The 22,562-nt window shown below is 40.6% G+C and overlaps 1 protein-coding gene across 10 annotated transcripts in view; it reads right to left on the bottom strand.

Annotated features, from left to right (window-relative positions):
- CSTPP1 (centriolar satellite-associated tubulin polyglutamylase complex regulator 1) overlaps nucleotides 1-22,562 on the bottom strand; it is a 210,257-nt gene that overhangs the window by 141,393 nt on the left and 46,302 nt on the right. For 8 of the 10 annotated variants that reach the window (XM_086341576.1, XM_086341568.1, XM_086341573.1 and 5 more), the window contains one exon: nucleotides 18,665-18,767. The exons of the other annotated variants lie outside the window; for them this stretch is intronic. Coding sequence is in view for 6 of the 8 variants with exons in the window: in XM_086341568.1 (XP_086197694.1) it covers nucleotides 18,665-18,767 (103 nt within the window). In the remaining 2 variants the exon portion in view is untranslated. The remainder of the gene's footprint in view (nucleotides 1-18,664; nucleotides 18,768-22,562) is intronic. 10 annotated transcript variants of the gene reach the window in all.

Raw genomic sequence — 22,562 nt, 5'->3', positions numbered from 1 at the left:
TAACTTTCCTTCCAAGGAGTAAGGGTCTTTTAATTTCATGGCTGCAATCACCATCTGCAGTGATTTTGGAGCCCCCCCAAAATAAAGTCTGACACTGTTTCCACTGTTTCCCCATCTATTTCCCATGAAGTGATGGGACCGGATGCCATGATCTTAGTTTTCTGGATGTTGAGCTTTAAGCCAACTTTTTCACTCTCCTCTTTCACCTTCATCAAGAGGCTCTTTAGTTCTTCTTTCTGCCATAAGGGTGGTGTCATCTGCATATCTGAGGTTATTGATATTTCTCCCGGCAATCTTTATTCCAGCCTGTGCTTCCTCCAGCTCAGCATTTCTCATGATGTACTCTGCATATAAGTTAAATAAGCAGGGTGAAAATATACAGCCTTGACATACTCCTTTTCCTATTTGGAACCAGTCTGTTGTTCCATGTCCAGTTCTAACTGTTGCTTCCTGACCTGCATATGGATTTCTCAAGAGGCAGGTCAGGTGTTCTGGTATTCCCATCTCTCAGAATTTTCCACAGTTTATTGTGATCCACACAAAGGCTTTGGCATAGAAAATAAAGCAGAAATAGATGTTTTTCTGGAACTCTCTTGCTTTTTCAATGATCCAGCAGATGTTGACAATTTGATCTCTGGTTCCTCTGTCTTTTCTAAAACCAGCTTGAACATCTGGTAGTTCACGGTTCACGTATATAAGCGGTATTTAAGAAGTATTTCCTAAATTGAATGATCTCAGTCAATGGCACCAATACCCTATCAGTCACAGAGGAGAGAAAACTGTCTTTCTAACCCCTCACTTAAATATCTTCCTAAGCTCTATTACCTCACTGCAATGTGCTGAATATTTGTGGCCCTTTCAAAATTCATATATTGAAACCTAATTCCCAAGGTGATGGTATTTGAAGACGGGGCTTTTGGGAGGTAGGTCAGGAGGATGGAACTCTCATGAACAGGACTTGTGTCCTTACAGAAGAGGCTCACGGGAGTTCCCTGGCCCCTTATGCCATGGGAATATACAGCAAAAAGATGGCCATCTATGAACCAGGATGCAGGGTTCAACAGACAGAATCCCATCAACCTCTGCAAGGAACTGGCCTTGCACTTCAAGCATCCAGAACCGTGAGGAGTACATTTCTGTTTATAAGCCACATAGTCTACCGCAGTTTGTTACAGCAGGTCGAACAGACTGGTGCACAGACCACAGACCCTTTGTTCTCTGAATACACCAACCCTCTGTGCCCTTGCTCACGCTATTCCCTTAGCTAGAGATGCTCTCCTTGCTCAGTTCCTATTCTCCGTTATTCATTTTCTAAAGACCGTTTGAAGCTTTCCTCAAAATTTATAGTCAGAATAAATCTCTTCTTCCATTTATCCCAAAACATGCTGCCTGAAATTCTACTCGGCACTTACTGAGCAGTATCTTAATAATTATGCTCACATCTGATTCTCTCCTTGAGTTCATTAGTTCCTCGAGTTCAACTGGCTTTATTCATCTTCTGTCCTTCACTGACATGGTGTCTGGCGTATAGTGGACCCACAAGCATCCTGGTATGTAAACTGTCGTGATTTCTGCTTCCTGTAAGACTGACAGTGAACTCCTCGAGGACCATGTCTGACACAGTGGTTGGCATTTTACTAAATGCCAACTAGAGGTAACCTCTAGCTTAGAGGTTTAAGGTTTAAAGGCTTAATAAGGGCTTCTCAGGTGGCACCAGTGGTAAAGAATCTGCCGGCCAATGCAGGAGGCATAAGGGATACAGATTCGATCCCTGAGTCGAGAAGATCCCCTGGAAGAGGGCACGGCAGTATTCTTGGATTGGGAAGATCCTCTAGAAGAGGGCATGCCAGTATTCTTGCCTGGAGAACCCATGGACAGAGGAGCCTGGAGGGCTACAGTCCATAGCATTGCAAAGAGTTGGACATGACTGAAGCGACTTATCATGCACAGGGCTTAAGAAATAGTAACTAAGTTGTTTTTTTTTTTTCCCCTTTATTTATTTATTTATTTTTCGAGTAACTAAGTTTTAAAAATTAAAAGACCAAACAGTGAGTTTGCTTCTCAGCCTTTATAAGGTACTGTCTTTCACTTTGCCTTTCTTCTTATCTCAATATAATGGAGCCTTCCACAAACTGGCCCTATCCTAATTACATATTTCCTGTTAGTTCCTTTTCAACATGTGCTGGTCCTCCACAAGTCAAGGGAGACTCTGTTATGACTCCGTGCAGTGTACGGTACTTTCTCCTTCTGCTAATGTAATAATATTCCACTAGAATGAAAGTTCCAAACACTCCCTCTTACAATAAAGGTAGACCAAGGAATTTAGACCAATCCTCCTGGCCGGGAAAAACTGGATGAATTATTAAAAGCACTCATTTGAAGTCATCAGCAAGCCACCAAGTCAAATGAAGAATGACAAGGCCAGGTAGGTATAAGAGGAGAATAAAATCCAAAGAAGTGAGTCTAGTGTTTGGAGTCATTTTTCCCCATGGGCAGGGATTCTAAATAGAAGGATCCATGGATTGAATTCGACGACTCTACAAACGTGGATAGGAAAAAAATTACATCTTTATCTTTACTAACCTTTCATTGGAATTTAGCATTTCCTTCAAGTATGAAAGTAAACGTAACAGAATTAGCAGGGCCTGCGATTTTTTTTTCAACAACAGAAACCTCAGATATTTTCATATCATATTAAAGTTGTTCCAGACACTTCACAATATCATTTATACTCATTACCACTTCAAAAACAAGGTAATATTATACCCACTAGTAGTTCCAAGAGCTGTGTTAGTCATAAAAGAGGCAGCTGATAGACTGAGCGGTAATCGTTGTGAATTATTGTTAAGTCCCTGAATTTTCAAATGATTCTTAAGACTTGGCAGTCAAAAAACTGGAGTTCAGGACCCAGGGACCTTGGTAAATTCTCTAAGGCTCTGGGAAAGGCTCCGTGAAAACTGTGACTGGGGATAAATCAGCCCTCCCTGACGCTTAAGCCCAGTTTCAAATGATTTCAACCCCTGATTGGATTGAGGTAATCCAGGACTGTGAGTGCTCTAGCCATCTGCCAGAAGCAAATATAAATCCTCTCTGAAAATAGATAACATCATTCTAGGCCTCACATTATCTCTACAGTTTTTCATATACAATATATAACACAACTAAAGGGAGAAAGGTATACTACAAAATAAGACAATGGAGTAAAAATCCAAGAGAAAGAATAGATAATAGACACAGACCTCGGAGAATCCAAATAATGACTGATGGACTGCCTATAACCATATGCTTTAGTATGGTCAGCAAATGAAAGATAAGATCTAGTAAAGAAGCCATTAAAAGAGAACTGAATGGCAGTCCTTTTTATTAAAAATTTTATTGAAGTACAGTTGATTTATAATTTTGTTAATTTCTGATGTACAGATTTAATTTTTGCTATAAGTGACTCAGTTATATGTATATAATATATAATTATACACATTATACATAATTTTTATATTCTTTTTCATTGTGGCTTACCACAGGATATTGAATACAGTTCCCTGTGTTATACGGTAGGACCTTGTTATTGACCCATCTTATACGTAATAGTTTGCATCTGTTAACCCCACACTCCCAATCACTCCCCCTCCCCACTCCCCTCCCCCACAACCACAAGTCTGCTCCCGCGTCTGTGGGTCTGTGTCTGCTTCACAGACATGTTCATTTGTGTCACATTTTAGATTCTACATACAAGGGATATCCTATGGGATTTCTGTGGTACTTGTCTTTCTCTTTCTGACTTACTTTGCTTAGTGTGATAATCTCTAGGTCCATTCATGTTGCTGGGAAAGACTGAGAGCAGGAAGAGAAGGGGGAGACAGAGGATGAGATGGTTGGATGGCACACCGACTCGACGGACATGAGTTTGAGCAAGCTCCGGGAGTTGGTGATGGACAGGGAGGCCTCATGCGCTGCCGTTCAAGGGGTCGCAAAGAGTCGGACATGACCTAGGGACTGAACAACAACTGTCCATGTTGCTGCAAATGGCATTATTTCATTCTTTTTGATGGTTGAGTATATTCCATTGTATACATGTACCTCATTATCTTTATCCATTCATCTGCTGATGGACACTTAGGTCGTTTTCGTGTCTTGGTTATTGTAAATAGTGCTGCTGTGAACACATGGATGCATGTACCCTTTCGAATTATAGTTTTCTCTGAATATATGCCCAGGAGTGGGATTGCTGGATCATATGACAACTCTTTTAGTTTTTCTGAGGAACCTATATACTATTTTTCATAGTGGCTTCACCAAGTTACATTCCCACCAACATGCCAAAGGGTTGCCTTTTCCCTAAACCCTCTCCAGCATGTGCTCTTTGTAGGCTTTTAAAATGATGGCTGAATAGCCGTTCTTCAACTAGAAAATATAATGATCAGAAAATGCTACATATTATATGATTCCAACTATATGATATCCTGAAAAAGGAAAAACTATGAAGACACTAAAAAATATTAGAAGTTGGGGTGGGGAAAGGGATAAACAGGCAGAGCAGAGGTTTAAAAATAATCCTATCCATTCACTTTCGGCTGTTGGGTCTTGGCTGTGGCACGCAGCCTCAGCAGTCGCAGTGGGCAGGCTTAGTTGCCCCACAGCACGTGGGATCTTAGTTCCCGAACAGGGATCAGACCCACGTCCCCTGCATTGGAAGACAGGTTCTTAACCACTGGACTACCCGGGAAGTCCCTGAGCAGAGGATTTTTAGAGCACTAAAAAATATCCTGTATGATATTACAATGATGGATATGAGCCATTATACATCTGTCCAAACCCAGAGAACGTACAATATCAAGAGTGAACCCTAAGGCAAACTGGGTTTTCCAGGTGGCTCAGTGGATAAATAATCTGCCTGCAATGCAGGAGACACAGGAGATGCGGGTTCCATCCCCAGGGCGGGAAGATTTCCCTGGAGGAGGGCATGGCGACCCCACTCCAGTATTCTTGCCTGGAGAACGCCATGGACTGAGGAGCCTAGCAGGCTACGATCCACAGGGTCTCAAAGAGTCGGACACGACTGAGGTAAACCGTAGACTTTGGGTGATAATGACGTGTCAAGATAGGCTCATAAACTGTAACAAGCAGCTGGGATGTTGGCATGAGAGAAGCATGTATTTTGGGGGAGCAGAGGATATATAAAAAAATCTCTACCTTCCTGTGAACATAAAACTGCTCTAAAGGTAAGTCTTTAAAAAACGAAACAAACCAAAAAAACCCATATTTGGACTACTATTTGAAAACTAAGGTTTTCACAATAATCTAGAAGAATAAATTATAGAAAGTAAGCTAATTAAAATCTATTTTGCTGTTGGAAATAAAAATAAGAAAGATTTAAGATGCAGTGTAGGGGAGGCAAGACTGTGTGATGGTTACTTTTCATATCAATCCGACCAGGCTAAGGGGTGCTCCGATAGTTGGTAAAACATTATTTCTGGATGTGTCTATGAAGATGTTTTCAGAAGAGACTAGTTTCTTCAGACTAACTTTCAACCATTTATACTAATAGTTTCCCCAACTTGCAATTTCCCTTTCCTTCTTTTGTATTTAAAAGACTGATTAAAAGTGCCCAGTAAACACACACACAAAAAACAATACAATAATTGGGAGGTAAGAACTCAATAGATGGGTTTAACAGCAAATTAGACATAAAGAAAAGGAGAATTGATGAACTGTAAAAATAGTTCAGAAAAAAATATTCACACTGAAAGACAAAATGATGAAAAAAATGCAGAAAATACCTAAGAGAGGACACCATGAAAAAGTCTAATGGTTGTGTAATCAGAATTCCAGAAGAAGTGAAGATAGTGGAACAGAGGTAAATTTGAAAAGCTAAAAATGGAGAACTTTCCAAAACTGATAAAAGATGTCAAGTTACATGTTCAAGAAACACTTAAGAATCCCAAATAGTTTATAAAGAAAAGCAAACCTAGGCACATCACAGAAAAACTAGCAAAAATCAGACCAAATATCCAAAAAGTAGTCAGAGATTATTGTAGAAGGATAGATTATTTTCAAAGGCATAATAAGAGTGATAACTCACTTCTCAACAGAAATGGTGTAAACAAGATAACGGAATGGAATATGCAAAGTGCCAAACTGCCAACCTAGAATTTATACAAGCAAAACTGGCCTTCAGAAATGGAGTGGAAATTCCAATAAAGCCTATAATTCATAGTTTTCAATCAGTAAGTCTCTGATGTTCATAACTATACTGCGGTTATAGAAACTGTCAGCACTAATGGGGGCCGGGTGAAAGAATGGAAGCATGGAAGCTGGCTATAGAGGCGCAATAATATTTTTGTGATTTTTTGGTAAGTCTAAAATAGGTACAAGACAAAATAATGAAACAAAGATAGTTTCAGAATGATAGCTAACTTTAGAGTGGAAGTGCCATGAAGGTTGAGATCTTGGCTGTTCTGTTCACTTCTGTATCCCCTAGTGTCCAGAACACTAACAAAATGCAGTCAGTAAATATTTTTAATGAAAGAACAATAGTAGCAGTAGCTATTATTTATCCAACACTTAGTATGTCTTAGGTAGAATGCCAGGCACTTTATACTCATTATCTTATTTAAACCTTCTATCAATCATGTAACATATAATTTTATGTTTATATGAATCTCCCTATTTTATAGGTAAGGGTAAGCAACCTGCCCAAGATCACATACGAGTTAAATGGCAGGCTCGAAATCAGATCTTGAACAGAGATCTGATTCCAAAGTCTGTGTTCTTCACCACTGTGCTACAGTGTTTTCAAGTCATATAAAAATACTTCTTTCCTTTTCACTTATCCATATTCTACTCACCTTTCCAGGGTGTATTAATCAGGGTTATCCAGAGAAACAGATATATATATATATATATATATATATATATATATATATATATATATATAAGTGAAGATAGTGGAACAGAGGTAAAATCAGCTTACCTGATCATGGAATTGACTCATGTGATTATGGAGGCCAAAAAGTCCCATGATCTGCGATTTGTAATCTCAAGAACCAAAAAAGCTGGTAAATTCAACCAAGTCTAAAGGCCTAAGAGCCAGAGGAGCCAACAGTATAAGTTCCAGTTTGAGTCTGAATGACCAAGAAGCAGGGGGCCAGTGGTTTAAGTTCTAGTTCAGGTTAGAGGCTTGAGAACCAGGAATACCAGTGTCTAAGGGCAGGAGAAAATGGACTTCCCAGCTCAAGCAATGAGAGCAGATTTACCTTTCTTTACCTTTTTGTTCTACTCAGGTCAATGGATTAGATGATGCCCAAATGCACTGGGGAGGGCAATCTTTCTTTAGTTTACTGGTTCAAATGCTAATCTCCTCTGAAAACCTCTTCATAGATGCATCCAGAAATAATGTTTTACCAGCTATCAGGTCACCCCTTAGCCTAGTCAAGTTAACACATAAAATTAACCATCACACAGGTCAAGACAAATTCTTCTATGATGTAATTACTCTAGTGCCCATTATTTCACCATACTCTCAGATCTCCAAGCACGATTTAAAGCCATTATATAAGGTCTTGAATGGTTCTCTAGTGGTTAATCAATAAGCATTAACTCCTCAACCAGATTACACGCGCGAAGCCACGTGACCATATCTTATATTCCTATGGATATAGACCACATTTAAAGCTCTGTAACAATACTTACTATTTTGGTAAAGGCATGAAGAAAAATATTTAGTTGGAAAAACCATGCATGGAATATCATTTGGGGATGCCTTAGAGATTGGGCCTATATGGTTTAAGATTCTAAACAACAAACCTGACTCCGAAAAACACTACCTTAAAAAAGGTGCTTTTTACATCAAGTTTTCTATAATATCTTTTTTTCCTCACAGCAAGCTCGTGGATGTTCAGGGCAATGTGAACAGAGCTCTCTCGGTTAACCCCCTTTGAGAGGGCACATATATTGCACAGAAAGTGAAGTCTGAGGCCGTGCGCAGGAACATGTAAACTGTAACTTGTGTGGTGTGAATATACTCTCCCTGCCTGGAACTGCCCGGTTAACAGTCTCTCCTTGGGCTCTGTGGTTTCTCAATACATTCCAACTGTTTGGAGGCTGGAGCTTGGCTCAGCAAGCACAGATAAACAGCTTCCTGGAGCAAGCTGCCAGTGTGACGAGCAATGACCTCAGCAGAGAATGTCTGCTTTTCATTACCCTCAGCACATCATTGCACTGCTGGAGCTAAGAACAGGAACAATACAAGCTGGATAGGCTTGACTGACTCAGGTCTCCCATGACACCTTGAATTTTTAAAACCTTGGCAGCCAGAGGAAAGAGGGTATAGACAGGAAGTGAGGAAATAGCTTATATGTTGGGGGAAAAAAAAGCTTTCTTAGGTTATTCTCTGAATAAACTAACACTAAACGGCTACCAGTCATGTAGAAAATCATCAAATGTCTTTAATCCAAACAGTGCGTGCAGTGTTACAGGAAACAAGAGAGACTAACAAGTCCTAAGGATCTTCATCTCCAATACTATTTAAAGAGAAATACTATCACTTTCCAAAAACGCCATGAAATAGGAGGGATGCAAACATCCCAGAAAACTGGAGCTAAACAGGAATGAGACTTATATGAAAATGAATCATCAATACATAAAGTCAGATACTGGAGAAGGAAATGGCACCCCACTCCAGTATTCTTGCCTGGAGAATCCCATGGACAGAGGAGCCTGACGGGCTACAGTCCATAGGGTGGCGAAGAGTCAGATATGACTGAGCATGCATGCGTACACACACCATGCTGAGCAGAGCCGCACCTGTTGGCTGAAGAAAAGAGCGCTCAGTTCTGACCTCAGACAGGAACTTGGTTGGATACGACCCTTCTTGAGGGATACTGAGAAACAGTTTGTTTTGTGGGCAAGTCACTGACTGCAGAGATGCACCTGCCAGGGGGCTGGAAGCAACGCACAGGCGGACATCTAAACAAATCATAGTAACAGAGAGAAGCTTCATTTGACTTTCGTTTCCCTTTTCTCCGGGAAGAAAGACCTTTGTGTGGCTGCCAAAAATCTGACTGTCCATCCTCCTTCCCCTGTCTCCTTCCCACCCCAATCTCAGTTCATTAACAACCTTCTGGTTCAAGGTCCCAGACTATGTCATTCTTCCCTGCTCTCATGCCAGGCCTGTGCTGCCAGCACCGCAGATCTTCTAGAGTTGCCAGCAAATTATGGGAGAAATTAAAACCACTGATGAATTTTTTTAATAATTTTTTTATTTCTTTATTTTTGGCTGTGCTAGGTCTTTGCTGCTGTGCGATTTTTTTTTTTCTAGTTGTGGAGAGTAGGGGCTACTCTCAAGTTGGGGTGTGAGGGCTTCTCACTGGGGTGGCTTCTCTTGTTGCAGAGCACGGGCTCTGGGTGCCCGGGCTTCAGTAGCTGTGGTGCGTGGGCTCAGGAGTTGCAGCTCCCGGGGCTCTAGAGCACAGGCTCAGGAGTTGTGGCAACACGGGCTTAGTTGCTCCGTGGCAGGTGGGATCTTCCCGGCCTAGGGATCCGACCAGTGTCTCCTACACTGGCAGGCCAGATTCTTTACCACTGAGCCAGGACGGAAGCCCTGATTCATTTAAATGGTTCTACTGTTGATTAGGTAAAGCGTCTTAACTTCTGATTAGCAATAGCACTATTGACACGCTACCTCAGATTTGCGTGTCTACGATTGCCAGAGGAGCACTCAGGGAATGACCAGAGTGAGAAGGAGTATCAGGGCTTGGACTGGGCCAAGTAAAGGTTCTTTATATTATTTATAGATGAAAATAAATCAAGTAATTCCTCTGAGGGGAAAAGTTCAGTGTGGAGAATGATACCTAACATTTATACTAGCTGGCTGTAAGAGCAGCTCCTATGAAAGCAGAAACAGTATCACTGGGTGTTGAGAATACTTCAGCCAAGGATGGAGTTCCTTCATTTCCTCTTATTGAACGGTTTCATGACAGCTAAACTCCTCCTAACTTGTAGCAGGGAGGGGGTGGGGAAGTAAGGTCTATCCTGACAGGGAGAATCTGGGCCCAATTATTACTTCCATAGCCTTTGACTCCGACTTCTAAAGGAGTCAGGGGCCACTGGGCTGTGAAATGCCTTCCTCAGCCGCCAGGTCAAGTGCTGCTGGATGGTTTCCTGTGCTCAAGACATGAAGGGCCTGGAGGAGAAAGATGGATTCTAAGCAAATAAGCAGCTTCTTACATCCTCAGTGAACCTGGATTTTTAAGCTTCAAAAGACTTTCAAACCCACCACTATGTTTCCTTGGCATCCTTTTTCTACAAGATGCCTCTGGTAATATAGAAAAGAGCCAGAATCCTCCACGGATTTCCTAAATGATGGCTTAACAGAAATGCCTGGGCCAGGATCAGTGAGGGCAGGATTGCTTCAGCTATGGCAAAATCTATTCCAGGCAACCCTCTGAGGATGCAGATGGTGACAGTGAAAAGTGGATAACTTTCTGTTACAGAATGTCAACTGCAGCTAAGAACTGAACTGTGGAGAAAAGATGGGGATGAGCAGCAGGCCAGGACAAGCATTACCCCTGATGAAGACGCCTGTGATGTGATTAGTCACCATTACTTCATCATGCTACACTTTGGCTCAACTTTACAACAATCAGTCGGGAGAATGTGGAGCAGAAAAGGCCCAGAGAAGTCTCAGGTCCGCTCCTCATCAGAGCTACGAGCCTGAAACTCAGCAAGGTCCTAGTTTGTTCTCATGTGCTTCTCAGTGCTCCAGACCTGCTCCTCTGTTACCATGGGCACAAGAAGAGCCCAAACACGACTTAAATGCTGGGTGCTGGATAATCCTACAAAACCTGCCAACTTTAGAACTGCAAGTTTACGCCCTGATCGTTCTAGATTACTGAGGAGAGAAGTGGGTCATCTTTCATAGGGCTTAGAGCACCTGTTTAAAAAAGAAAAAGTAATACATGCTTTATAACCATGGATTGTTTTCATTAGAGTTACATTTTAAATGATTTAAGAATATGCACTATTGGACTCTCCTTTCCTCCAAGAGTAAATTAATGAAACTCACATTTCATGGACTTATTCTAACTAAAACAATAAAAAAAGGAATTTGATGCTGGCACCTTTTACTACTAAAGCATATAAAACAAGCATGCAAGTTCCCAACTGAATTCTGATAATTGATATGTATCAGAATGGAATTAATAATTTTTTCGAAAATTGATAAATACTTCCATCTCCATATTTAAACTATATATAGTATATATTAGATAACACAAATAATTTTATGACTAATTATTTTATTATTCTTACTTATTATATACAAGCAGCGCCCAAGAGAGAGGCCAATTACCTATAAGGTAGATTTCTATGACTACTACCTGTTAAAGGTATTCCACTCTGAGAAGCAGCAAATAAAATTAGTCAAATTTTCTTTTTTGGACAAAGAAAGCCTAGGTGATAAAGGTGGACAAAAACAAGGTAAGTCACCTGAGCTGAAGTAACTTATCAGCTCTCGGATGAGGAGCCAATCATTCTATAATTTGAGCCCTCAAATAATAAGTTTGATAAATTATAAATTGATAAATTATCAATAATAATTTGATAAGCCATCAAATGCCATCCCCTCCCAGGGGCCTTCCTGGCCATTCTATATATCACATTATTCTAGTTACTTCTTTGTTGTTTATCTTGTTAGTATCAGTTGTATAACCTGGGGAATGTTACTCTTGTGTGCCTGAATTTCCTAATGTATAAAATGAAGATAATACTAATACTCCACCTCATAGTATTTTTGAGAATTAAATGACATAATACATGTTACAGACTTGGAACAATGCCCAGAATACAGCAAGTATTTATCTACTATTAGCTACTGTCATCATCACCAGTTTACTTGTTTATTGATTATCTCTCACTAAACCTCCAGGTCCATGGGGGCAATTATTAATATCTTATTTGTCTTGTTCACCACTCTCCTTCATTGCCAAATACACACAGACACTAGTAGTGCTCAAAAATAATCACTGCATGAATGAATTCAAGAAGTGTTGTCATATAGTCTCACATATCCTTAAGATAAACCTCCGTCAATGAAGGTAATCTGTATATGTACTTGTAACCAAAGTGGTCGTCATGCAAACTTCCCTAGGAAGCTAAAATCATCATTAAAAAAAAACAAAAACAAGACACTTGATCATAAAAAAGAGCCCTCCTGGGCCCACCAACCAAGACCACAGAGTACCATTCTTTTCTATATTAGTACGTGGAGGTCAAGCTCCCTGATGCCACAGGGTTGTAACTATCAATTTAGCCTGTGAAGAATGGTTCCCAATCGTGATAGGAATTCTCAGATTTCAGCCTGTTTTTCTCTCATCATTATTTTCCAGTGTCTTAAAAAACCACATTTCTCATTTTATCTTTGCCACAAGAACCTGGTCACACTCTACTGCGGTTTCTAAGTTACAGCTACTCTATTCTAGCCTCTTTTTCTTGGATGTACTTCTTCAAAGGTCCTGACCCGGTGCTGACACTTGGTCTATTCTTAGAGCGGCACCTCTAAATGTCAATTCCTTTTACCTTCCACTGGTTGAAAGACAACATTCAGAGGTAGAGGTTGCATACAACATAAAAGAAAATCCTCCGGGATCTGGTATCCTTCTTTCAAGAGTGTCCAGAGGAATCTGATCTGAAGAGCTCACAGTCTTACAGACACACACACACACACACACACACACACACACACAGAGTACAGCTTAGCTACTCATGTTTTACAGCTTATCCAGATTTGCTGGAACAATCATGGATTTGTTGGAAACACCAACCTCCATGGAGCAACGGCACAGGTGAGAGGGCAAGCCAATCCACAGAAGAAAATCGGCAGAAAAACCTTCCAAAAACAATTTGGAAGAGTAATCTTTATCATTGTTCAACAGACTGGTTCCAAATAGGACAAGGAGTATGTCAAGGCTGTATATTGTCACCTTGCTTATTTAATTTATATGCAGAGTACATCATGAGAAACGCTGGGCTGGAAGAAGCACAAGATAGAATCAAGACTGGTGGGAGAAATATCAATAACCTCAGATATGCAGATGACACCACCCTTATGGCAGAAAGTGAAGAGGAACTAAAAAGCCTGTTGATGAAAGTGAAAGAGGAAAGTGAAAAAGTTGGCTTAAAGCTCAACATTCAGAAAACTAAGATCATGGCATCTGGTCCCATCACTTCATGGGAAATAGATGGGGAAACAGTGGAAACAGTGGCAGACTTTATTTTGGGGGGCTCCAAAATCACTGCAGATGGTGATTGCAGCCATGAAATTAAAAGATGCTTACTCCTTGGAAGGAAAGTTATGACCAACCCAGATAGCATATTCAAAAGCAGAGACATTACTTTGCCAACAAAGGTCCGTCTAGTCAAGGCTATGGTTTTTCCAGTGGTCATGTATGGATGTGAGAGTTGGACTGTGAAGAAAGCTGAGTGCCGAAGAATTGATGCTTTTGAACTGTGGTGTTGGAGAAGACTCTTGAGAGTCCCTTGGACTGCAAGGAGATCCAACCAATCCATCCTAAAGGAGATCAGCCCTGGGATTTCTTTGGAAGGAATGATGCTAAAGCTGAAACTCCAGTACTTTGGCCACCTCATGCGAAGAGTTGATTCATTGGAGAAGACTCTGATGCTGGAAGGGATTGGGGGCAGGAGGAGAAGGGGACGACAGAGGATGAGATGGCTGGATGGCATCACTGACTCGATGGACGTGAGTCTGAGTGAACTCCGGGAGTTGGTGATGGACAGGGAGGCCTGGTGTGCTGCGATTCATGGGGTCGCAAAGAGTCGGACACGACCGAGCGACTGAACTGAACTGAAAAACAGGTAAATTATCCACCATTTATTGTATGAAAATATCAACCTCTGAACTTGAAACTGGGAGATGGAAGTGCGCACTTAACATATTTTTTACGAGATTTCTGCATTTAGTTTTTCGGCTGCGGTGGGTCCTCACTGCTGTGTGTGGGCTTTCTCGGCTTCAGCTCGCGGGCTTTAGCAAACTGTCTCAGTAGTTTTGGTGCGCGGGCTCAGCTGCTCTGCGGCGTGCCAGATCTTCCCAGACCAGGGATCAAACTGGTGTCCCTTCCATTCCAAGGCGGCTTCTTAACCACTGGACCACGGGGGGAGCCCAACACATTTTTTTAAAAAATTATGTTTCCTATTGTTTAGAGATAGCTCCAATTTATCCCCTCCAAAAGGCCAGTGTTAAACATTTAAATGGCAATGTATTGAGGTCACCAGACAAAGCTGTGTGATAACCTGTGTGAAGTATAATTCATAAGGGAAACCTCAAAGAATTTAGAAATTATAGCAAGAAGAGACCTCAAATTATTATCTGGTTAGGCCTCCAGTAACATTAGGCATTAGAGCGACTTGGAGACAGTAGAGAACAGTGGCTTTTTAATACCGCAGGTGAAGCTTGGTTCTTAATTCTGTAGCTCATGAACTGATAGAAGCTATTTTAACCTTTCTGAGTCTCAGTTTCCTCATCTATAAAACAGAGATAACAATATTACCTACTTCAAAGAATTATAGTTACTGAAATATAGTATGAGTGATAAAAACTTTATTATAATATATAACTATCACATCATTTTTATTAGCATGTTAGACTTTATTATACCCATTTCACAGATGAGGCAGCTGAGCCCAGAAAATTTCAGCAATTGGCTCAAGATTATAGAGTGAGGACTTACAAGGATAGCAGCTCTTCCTCCCAGGGCTCCGTTCTTTTCACTTCACTGTGTGTGTGTGTGCACTGGAGAAGGCAATGGCACCCCACTCCAGTGTTGTTGCCTGGAGAATCCCAGGGACGGGGGAGCCTGGTGGGCTGCCGTCTCTGGGGTCGCACAGAATCGGACACGACTGAGGCGACTCAGCAGCAGCAGCAGCAGCAGTGCTTAGTTGCTCAGTTCTGTCTGACTCTTTGGACCCCATGGACTGTAGCCCACCAGGCTCCTCTGTCCGTGGGATTTTCCAGGAAGAATACTGGAGTGGGTTGCCATTTCCTCCTCCAGAGGATCTTCCCAACCTAGGGATCAAACCCGTGTCTCCTGTGTCTCCTGCATAGCAGGCAGATCCTTCACCCACTAAGCCATCTGGGAAGCTTTTCACTTCCTTATGCTTCTACAAATCAATACAAAACTGAGGCCTGTGAAAGAAGGATTTTCACTACATAAGTTAAATTCACAATCAAAGGAAAGTCAGGAGCTTCTACCATGCAGGTCTCCTTGCCTACCAAATACCACTTCCCATTTAATCGTACATCTTCCAAGTTTTTTTTTTTTTTCCTAAAGGATTTTGGAGCTTTGATGCTGGCTCACTTCTCAAAATAACTTGCCTCAGGCCAATACAGTTGTCTTAGAGTTATAGAAATGTCAAGTATGTGCCATTCACATATATTATGTAATTTTTAGTTTTCTGAGGACAAGAAACTGCTTGCTTGGTAACTAGATTTCTATCAGCACTGTGGAAAATCTTAAGACTCTTTTTTCCCCAACAGTGTACTGCTAGATAAAAGCTATAGTCAATAGCATTTGGAAATAGTTATAAGCCTTATTAGAGTTCAGTATTAGTTACATAGACTAGTGGGTTCACTTTTGGAACCCACGCTACATGGTACATCCGTGGTATACAGCTGCTTCTTTATTTTTCAGCCAGGCTGCAGAGCAAGCAGGACCTTAGTTCCCCAGCAAGGATATAACCCATACCCCCTGCAGTGAAAGTGAGGAGCCCTAACCACTAGACCACCAGGGAATTCTGGTACATAGCTTCTTAAATGGCAGGATATAGAACTTTATCAAAAACAATCAACAAAAAAGAAAAAAAGAACAAGAGATAGTCCTTATTCATACTAAAATCAAGAGTAAAGGGTAGATAGAAATGTTTGCTGTTTAGTCAGTAAGTCGTGTCTGACTCTTTTGCAACCCCATGGACTGTAACCCACCAGGCTCCTCTTCCATGGGATTCTCCAGGCAAGAATACTGGAGTGACTTGCCATTTCCTACTCCAGGGGATCTTCCTGACCCAGGGATCGAACCTGTGTCTCCTGCATTGGCAGGCAGATTTCTTTACCACTGAGCCACCAGGTAGATAGTATTCAATAACTTAAAATATATATACAGCTATAGATTGAACAAATATTTACCTAACATCTATCATATACGAGGCATCATGCATGCCAGGCATTGGGAATGCAGAGATGAAGGAGAAATGGTGCCTACCCTCAGGAACCAGCATAGTAGGGAAGAGACGTAAAGGAGATGGGGGAGGGAGCATAGAGCAAAATGAACCAAGCCAGGAAGAAGCATTGCCCCCAGAAGAATCATATTTCACTTGGCAAGGAGGCTCAAGGGTGCTGGTACAGATTAAATGGCCTAGAAACTTGACCCCTAGGCTTGTCAGTTCTGTAAAGCAAGCAAGGCTATTTGATCTCGGTCTTTATTCCCAGCCCACTTCGTTTGCTTCAGCCCATACCATGAGAACAAGGAAGATGCCTTGCTCTACTTCATCCTCTTTTAGACGACTGGGGGAAGCCAAAGAACCAGCTCTGATCCTGGAAAGCCTGTTTTTCCCAGGAACTTGAAATTCCAACCCATAAAAAAATCTAGATTTAATTTGCAAGACTTATAGCTCAGCAAAAGAATGAGAGTGAGTCAAGAATTCCCCTAACAGCAACCCAAGTTTAGGCCATTAGAAGAGATGTCTAATCTTCAAGGAACCTCTGGAGAATAGAAAGGAAAAAAAATTGTTTTCAAGAATAGACCTGAGCTCATGATTCACCTTAGAATAGGATAGCCTGCAAGAGCTATTCTTCCTTTCTTAAAAAGCTTACAATAAACCAGGAAAAAAGAGAAAAGAATACAAAAATGATTATATAAATATGTGATGGCAATTTGGTAATAAAAATAATGTTTTAAATTTCTTTAGCATATCCTTTCATGAAGACCAAGGTATTTTAAACTGATTATCTCATTCAGCCTAAAAGCAGTTTTGTGATATCAAAAAGAAAGAAATAGGTAAGAGAGTTTAAGAGGTAAATTCTGGTGGCAAAACAAAAAAGTGACTTATGGGTATGAAGTGTACAGTGAGGAAAATATGGTAACTAATATCTAAAATTTTTTTAAAAACTAAGTAATATCTTTGTATAGTGAACTATCATAACTAGACTTGTGGTAGTAATCAGTGTCAAGTGTACAAGAAGTATTAAATCGCTATGCAGTATAACAGGAACAACCAGTGTTCTAGGTCAACTGTAATTCAAAACCAAACTCGGTTTGGGATGGACATGTACACACTGCTATATTGCAGATGGATAACCAGCGAGGACCTAATGTACAGCACATCAAACTGCTCCAGCACATGCCGCTGAGTCCCTTTGCTGTTCACCTATTACAGCATTGTGAACTGGCTACACTCCAAAACAAAACAAAAAGTTTTTACAAAAACAAACAGCAATAGAGATCAGATTTGGGGTTATCAGAGGTGGGGAGGGATAGGAGGAATTGGATAAAGGTAATCAAAACTTCCAGTTACAAGATAAACAAGTACTGGGGATATAAAAATGTATGTTACATATGAAAATTTCATATGTTACACATAAGAATTGTTGAGAGGAAATCCTAAGAGTTCTCATCAAAAGAAAAAAGTTTTTTTCTATTTCTTTAATTATCTATCTAAGATGATAGATGTTCATCTAAATTTATGGTGATAAGCACTTCATGATGTATGTAAATCAAATCACTATGCTCTGCATCTTAAACTTATACAATGCTGTATATCAATTATATCTCAATAAAACTTGAAGAAAACCATTTTTTATAAATTAAAAAAAATGGATAATCATCTTGACTTTTACCCCTCCAAACATACTTTATAAAGAAACACAATTCCTTACAGATATAATCTATGAAAGATGTCCTACCTCTAGAAATAATCTTAAATTCTTAAGTGATGGACGAAGCATCCTCTGGAAGGAAAACTGCAGAGGAATATCATCCTGAACATTTCCGTGAAAAAAAGCCAGCCAAGAAAAACACAGGTTAACAGGAAACAGACTAAAGGAAATCGGAGTGAATATTCTGAATAATGGGAAAAGTTAAAAATTATGAGAGGAACCTAAAAAAACAAACAAACAAACAAAAAAACAGATCTAAAAGATCAAACAGGGCTTCCCAGGGGGCTCAGTGGTGAAGAATTATCCTGCCAAGCAGGAGATGGGGGTTTGATCCCTGGGTCGGGAAGATCCCCTGGAGGAGGAAAACGGCCACCCACTCTAGTATTCTTGCCTGGAGAATCCCATGGACAGAGGACCAGACGGGCTACTGTCCATGGGGTCACAAAGAGCTGAGCGACTGAACAGCAGTAGTAGCGATGGATCAAATGAGCAGTTGTTGAGCTTCTAGAGCTGTGACTACTCACTAGACTCATCATTAGACAAAACTGGCTGCACCAAAAGCGTGTTCCAAAACGTGTTTGGGCAGCCCTCAACTCATCCACCAAAACTAAGCATCCACCGCCACTGCTTCATCAGCTGCCCTGCTCTACTTTTCATGCATCTTGCCTGCTTCCAAAAGCCTCTTCTGGACCTGCCCTAGAGGCAAAGCACTCAGGTACTTACTATTCTGTGAAGAATCTGGCAATGCCATATTGGCTAATATCTTCCTTGTTCTCTAGCAGCTGGCAGACTGCATCCTCCACGTATGTGAGGACATGTCGCTGGGCTACAAAAAAAAAAAAAAAAAGAGACAGAGAGAGAAAGTGAGAGGGAGATAAAAAAAAAAAAAAACAACCCTCCAAACCCCAGTAAGGCATGAAAGTCAATCGAGGCGCTGGCTCTGCTCTAGGAAGTGGACTGCAATAGGTAAATCCACTCACGGCCCTCGCTGAGCTACAGTCTCAGTGGGTAGAAAGGGAGATGCTGGAGAAGACCTGCTGCCATTTGATTGGCTGTGAGTATTAATATCAGCCATTCGCTCTTTATTTCAGTGATAAAGGTGAGGAGCTTTAGCACCATTTAGCAGATACACCTGGGAATTCTTTCTTCCCACCTCCTTCCACTTCTGCATGGCTCAGAAATTTACCCTAGGGAGTAATGATTCTATGCCTGACTGCAAGGAAAACTCAATTCTTCCATTAAAAAAAAAAAGTAACTGAAAAAGTTTAAGGACCATGAAGATTTCAGTAAAGATGTTAAAAGTTATTAACCTTAGTAAATAAGAAGACCATGAAATCTGGGTGGCCCGATTTATCAGAAGCCATGTTTCCCACATTTGTTGTGACTAGCAGATGTGTGACTTCATCATGGGCTTGTAATAAAGGATGTGATGAGTACTAGAATTAGACCCGGGCTGGAATCATGACTCTGTCTGACAGCATAATCTTGGATAGTTATGTAATCTGCGCCTATTTCCTTCTTTATCAAGTGTGGAAAGAAACGTAATTTTATGTATTTATTTTTAAATTAAAGTATAGTTGATTTACAATGTTGTGTTAGTTCCTGGTGTATAGAAAAATGATTCAGTTATATACACATATGTTCTTCTTCATATCTTTTCCATTAGAGTTATTACAGAAGCTTGAATCTAGTTTCCTGTGCTATACAGTAGAACCCTATTTATCTATTTTATAAATAGTAGTTGTATCTGCTAATCCCCAGCTCCTAATTTATCCCTCCACGCCTTCCCCTTTGGTAACCATAAATTTGTTACCTGTGTCTGTGGGTCTGTTTCTGTTTTGTAAATAAGTTCATTTGCGTCGTATTTTAGATTCCACGTATGAGTGATGAGAGAAACAGAATTTAATTCTTTCTCTAAAGTGGTCAATCAACTTAATCTGAACCGCCTGAGACACCCTATTAAAATGCAGATTCCTCACCTGGCACTATCTCAGACTTCATGATCTTAAAATTCTAACCGGAGCCCAGTAATTTTAACAGGTACCCTTGAAGTTTCTTACGTATCCTGAAGTTTAACAATCGCTGGTTAGAACTTGGGCTCTGGAGTTCTGAGAGACCTGAGTTTCATCCTTAGCCCACCAAGTTCCTAGCTGTGCGACCTCGGGCAAATTAGCCTGCAAGCCTATTTCCTCCTGTAAAATGTGGGTAATAACATCGTCACTATTCTTAAACCACAATGCCTTGTTTTCTTGATGATATATCTCATTAAAAGTCTATCTCAAAGGGCTATTGGAAGTCTGCTTCAGTGATACAGCAGAGCTTCTAACACAGCAGGTGCTCCCCAGACGCTTGTTCCCCCTCCCTGACTTTCGTCTTTAGGTATGACAACGGTATCCTGGCACACTTCACGTAGAAACTTCCAATTCAGTATTTCCATTTACCACCCTATTTTTTTTCTTTTTCAAAAGCAAAACAAACAAAACAATTTTCGTCTGGAGCAGTAAGAACAAAAAACCCCAAAGTAATAAATATCCTGCCACAGCAGTTCCACAAAGTTGCTACCAAGATGGACACTTGCCTCTTTCATATTTTCATCCCTCAGGAAAATATGAGGGAATTACCTAAAATCTGTAAAATTAGATACTTAAAAACATTCCTGAAGTCCTGGTAGTTTAGTGAGACTTGTAAAGCAAATACGTTTATCTACCCAAGCTGTACTCGAGACAGCCTTTGTTTGACAGTGGTTACCTACAGTTTCACTGTTTACACCAGCCCAAAGTCCAGATGAATGACATGTTTACATTCCATGACTTACTCTATCGATCTGAGTGCTTCCCGAAGCTAACAACTATCAGCTACTGCAAACATTCTCCAACTCCGACCCCACAAAAAGATGTGAAAACAAAACCCGGGCTTCATCAACGGTTCATCCAACTGGAAAACTATTTCACTAAGAAATGGCCCAAACTGACAGTGAAGTTGTGAGATGATACGTGAGAATTTCTTGGGACCTCCCTGGTGGGAAGTCCTAAGGTCCCTAAGGTCCTGCAAGTTTCACGGCACAACAAAACAACAACAGACAATTTCTGGCATTAATCGTTGTATAATTAATTATATATGAAACTGGGGGTGCGGGTGGCCAAATTAACATTAAAATCAGCTATACCTTCACCTCTGTATTTTCCTTCTCTTATTCCACCCACTTATCCTTATCTTACAAAAAGATTCCTTCCATGGGCTATATATAGGCTTTTATGAATTGGAACTACCTAAGGCTACTACAAAAGATTAGGGTTTCTTTTTGCTTTGTTTTTTTGTTTTGTTTTTTGACAGCAAAAATGAAAGAGCTCTACTTAGAAGCAAATCCTGCTTCTTCTCCGTCTTAGCTCCAGGGACTAAAAGTCAATCTGAAAGCCCTTTAAGGGAGAAATGTTTTCAGAGCAGTTAAAATCAAAGTACTTTTGTCTTCCTCAAAAAAGGGAGGAATTTTCTGGAAAACAGACTTTGCAGCAAGAAAAAAAAAGGTGGGGGATGGGGAGCAGGGAAAGGAAAAAAGAAAACAAATATAAATAAAGGACTATACCTATTTAACATTCAGCTACCAATTAGATATGTAGAACTTTATATTACACATAATAATGATGATAACAATAACAGCTCTACCAATTTTGAGCACCTGTGCAACTTACTGAATAACCATGTGCCAGAAACTGTGCTGTTTTACATGCATTATTTTATTTCATTTTCACAATAATTCTACGATAGATATTTTGATCACGTTTCCATTATACAAACGGGAGAATGGAGATTTATAAAGTACCTTTCTCTAGATCACACAGCTAGTAAAAACAGAAGCCAAGACTCGAGTCAAGGTATGTCCTACCAAGAACCCATGCTCTTAACACTGTATACCACACTGCCTCATCACTGACACCTTGTAATAAGTTTTATAATAGATATGATCTTCATTTTACATGGAGCACAAAGGAAAGGGGTGTATGTTGGTAGTAAAATCATGAGAGGTGTGGTCCACCTGTGTCCATGTGAATTCATATGTGAATTTGTATGAGTGTGTTTGTGTGTTGTGTGTATTTACCCTGTCCCCGCCTGCACAGGTGTGCATGCCAATCGGCATTTGTGTGAAGTCAGGACATGTCCCCAGTTTCAAAGTTTCTTACAAAGAACCTGCCCACCACAAAGTCTTCACCCCACCCACCCCTAGCTCAGAAAGTAGAAACAGAAAGACCTAGGGCTCTTTTCAGCCGTGGGTGAAGTGAAGGAATTAAGAAGAGCCCGCAGAGGCAGGAGGAAGTTCCTCTCTGAGGATTTCACACAAGCCTAGTGCAAAGAGCCCTCCTCGCTAATTGCTTTCTCGCTGGTGGCTTCCTCCACGTGCAGCTCTTATCAGTCCCATGCTACCTTCTGTGGTTAAAGGTACCACCCAGCCCTGGAAAATCCTTGCACTTTATCAAACGTCAATAAGACGGAAGTTCAAAGCTCTTGTCTGGCAATAAAACATGGTGGGTGTCATTTCATATTATTTTTAAGATGCAAAGGAATAGGCTTTAATTTATGCGAATGATTAAAGAATAAAAACTGCACACCTGCATCCCCGGAGGGC

This window comes from Bos grunniens, chromosome 15, assembly GCF_055505025.1.
Source record: "Bos grunniens cultivar Pamir isolate PY7600 chromosome 15, Bosgru_T2T1.0, whole genome shotgun sequence".
In the NCBI taxonomy this organism is placed as follows: domain Eukaryota; kingdom Metazoa; phylum Chordata; class Mammalia; order Artiodactyla; family Bovidae; genus Bos; species Bos grunniens.
Note: the sequence above shows the minus strand (reverse complement) of the source record. Positions and strands in the feature narration are given on the sequence as shown.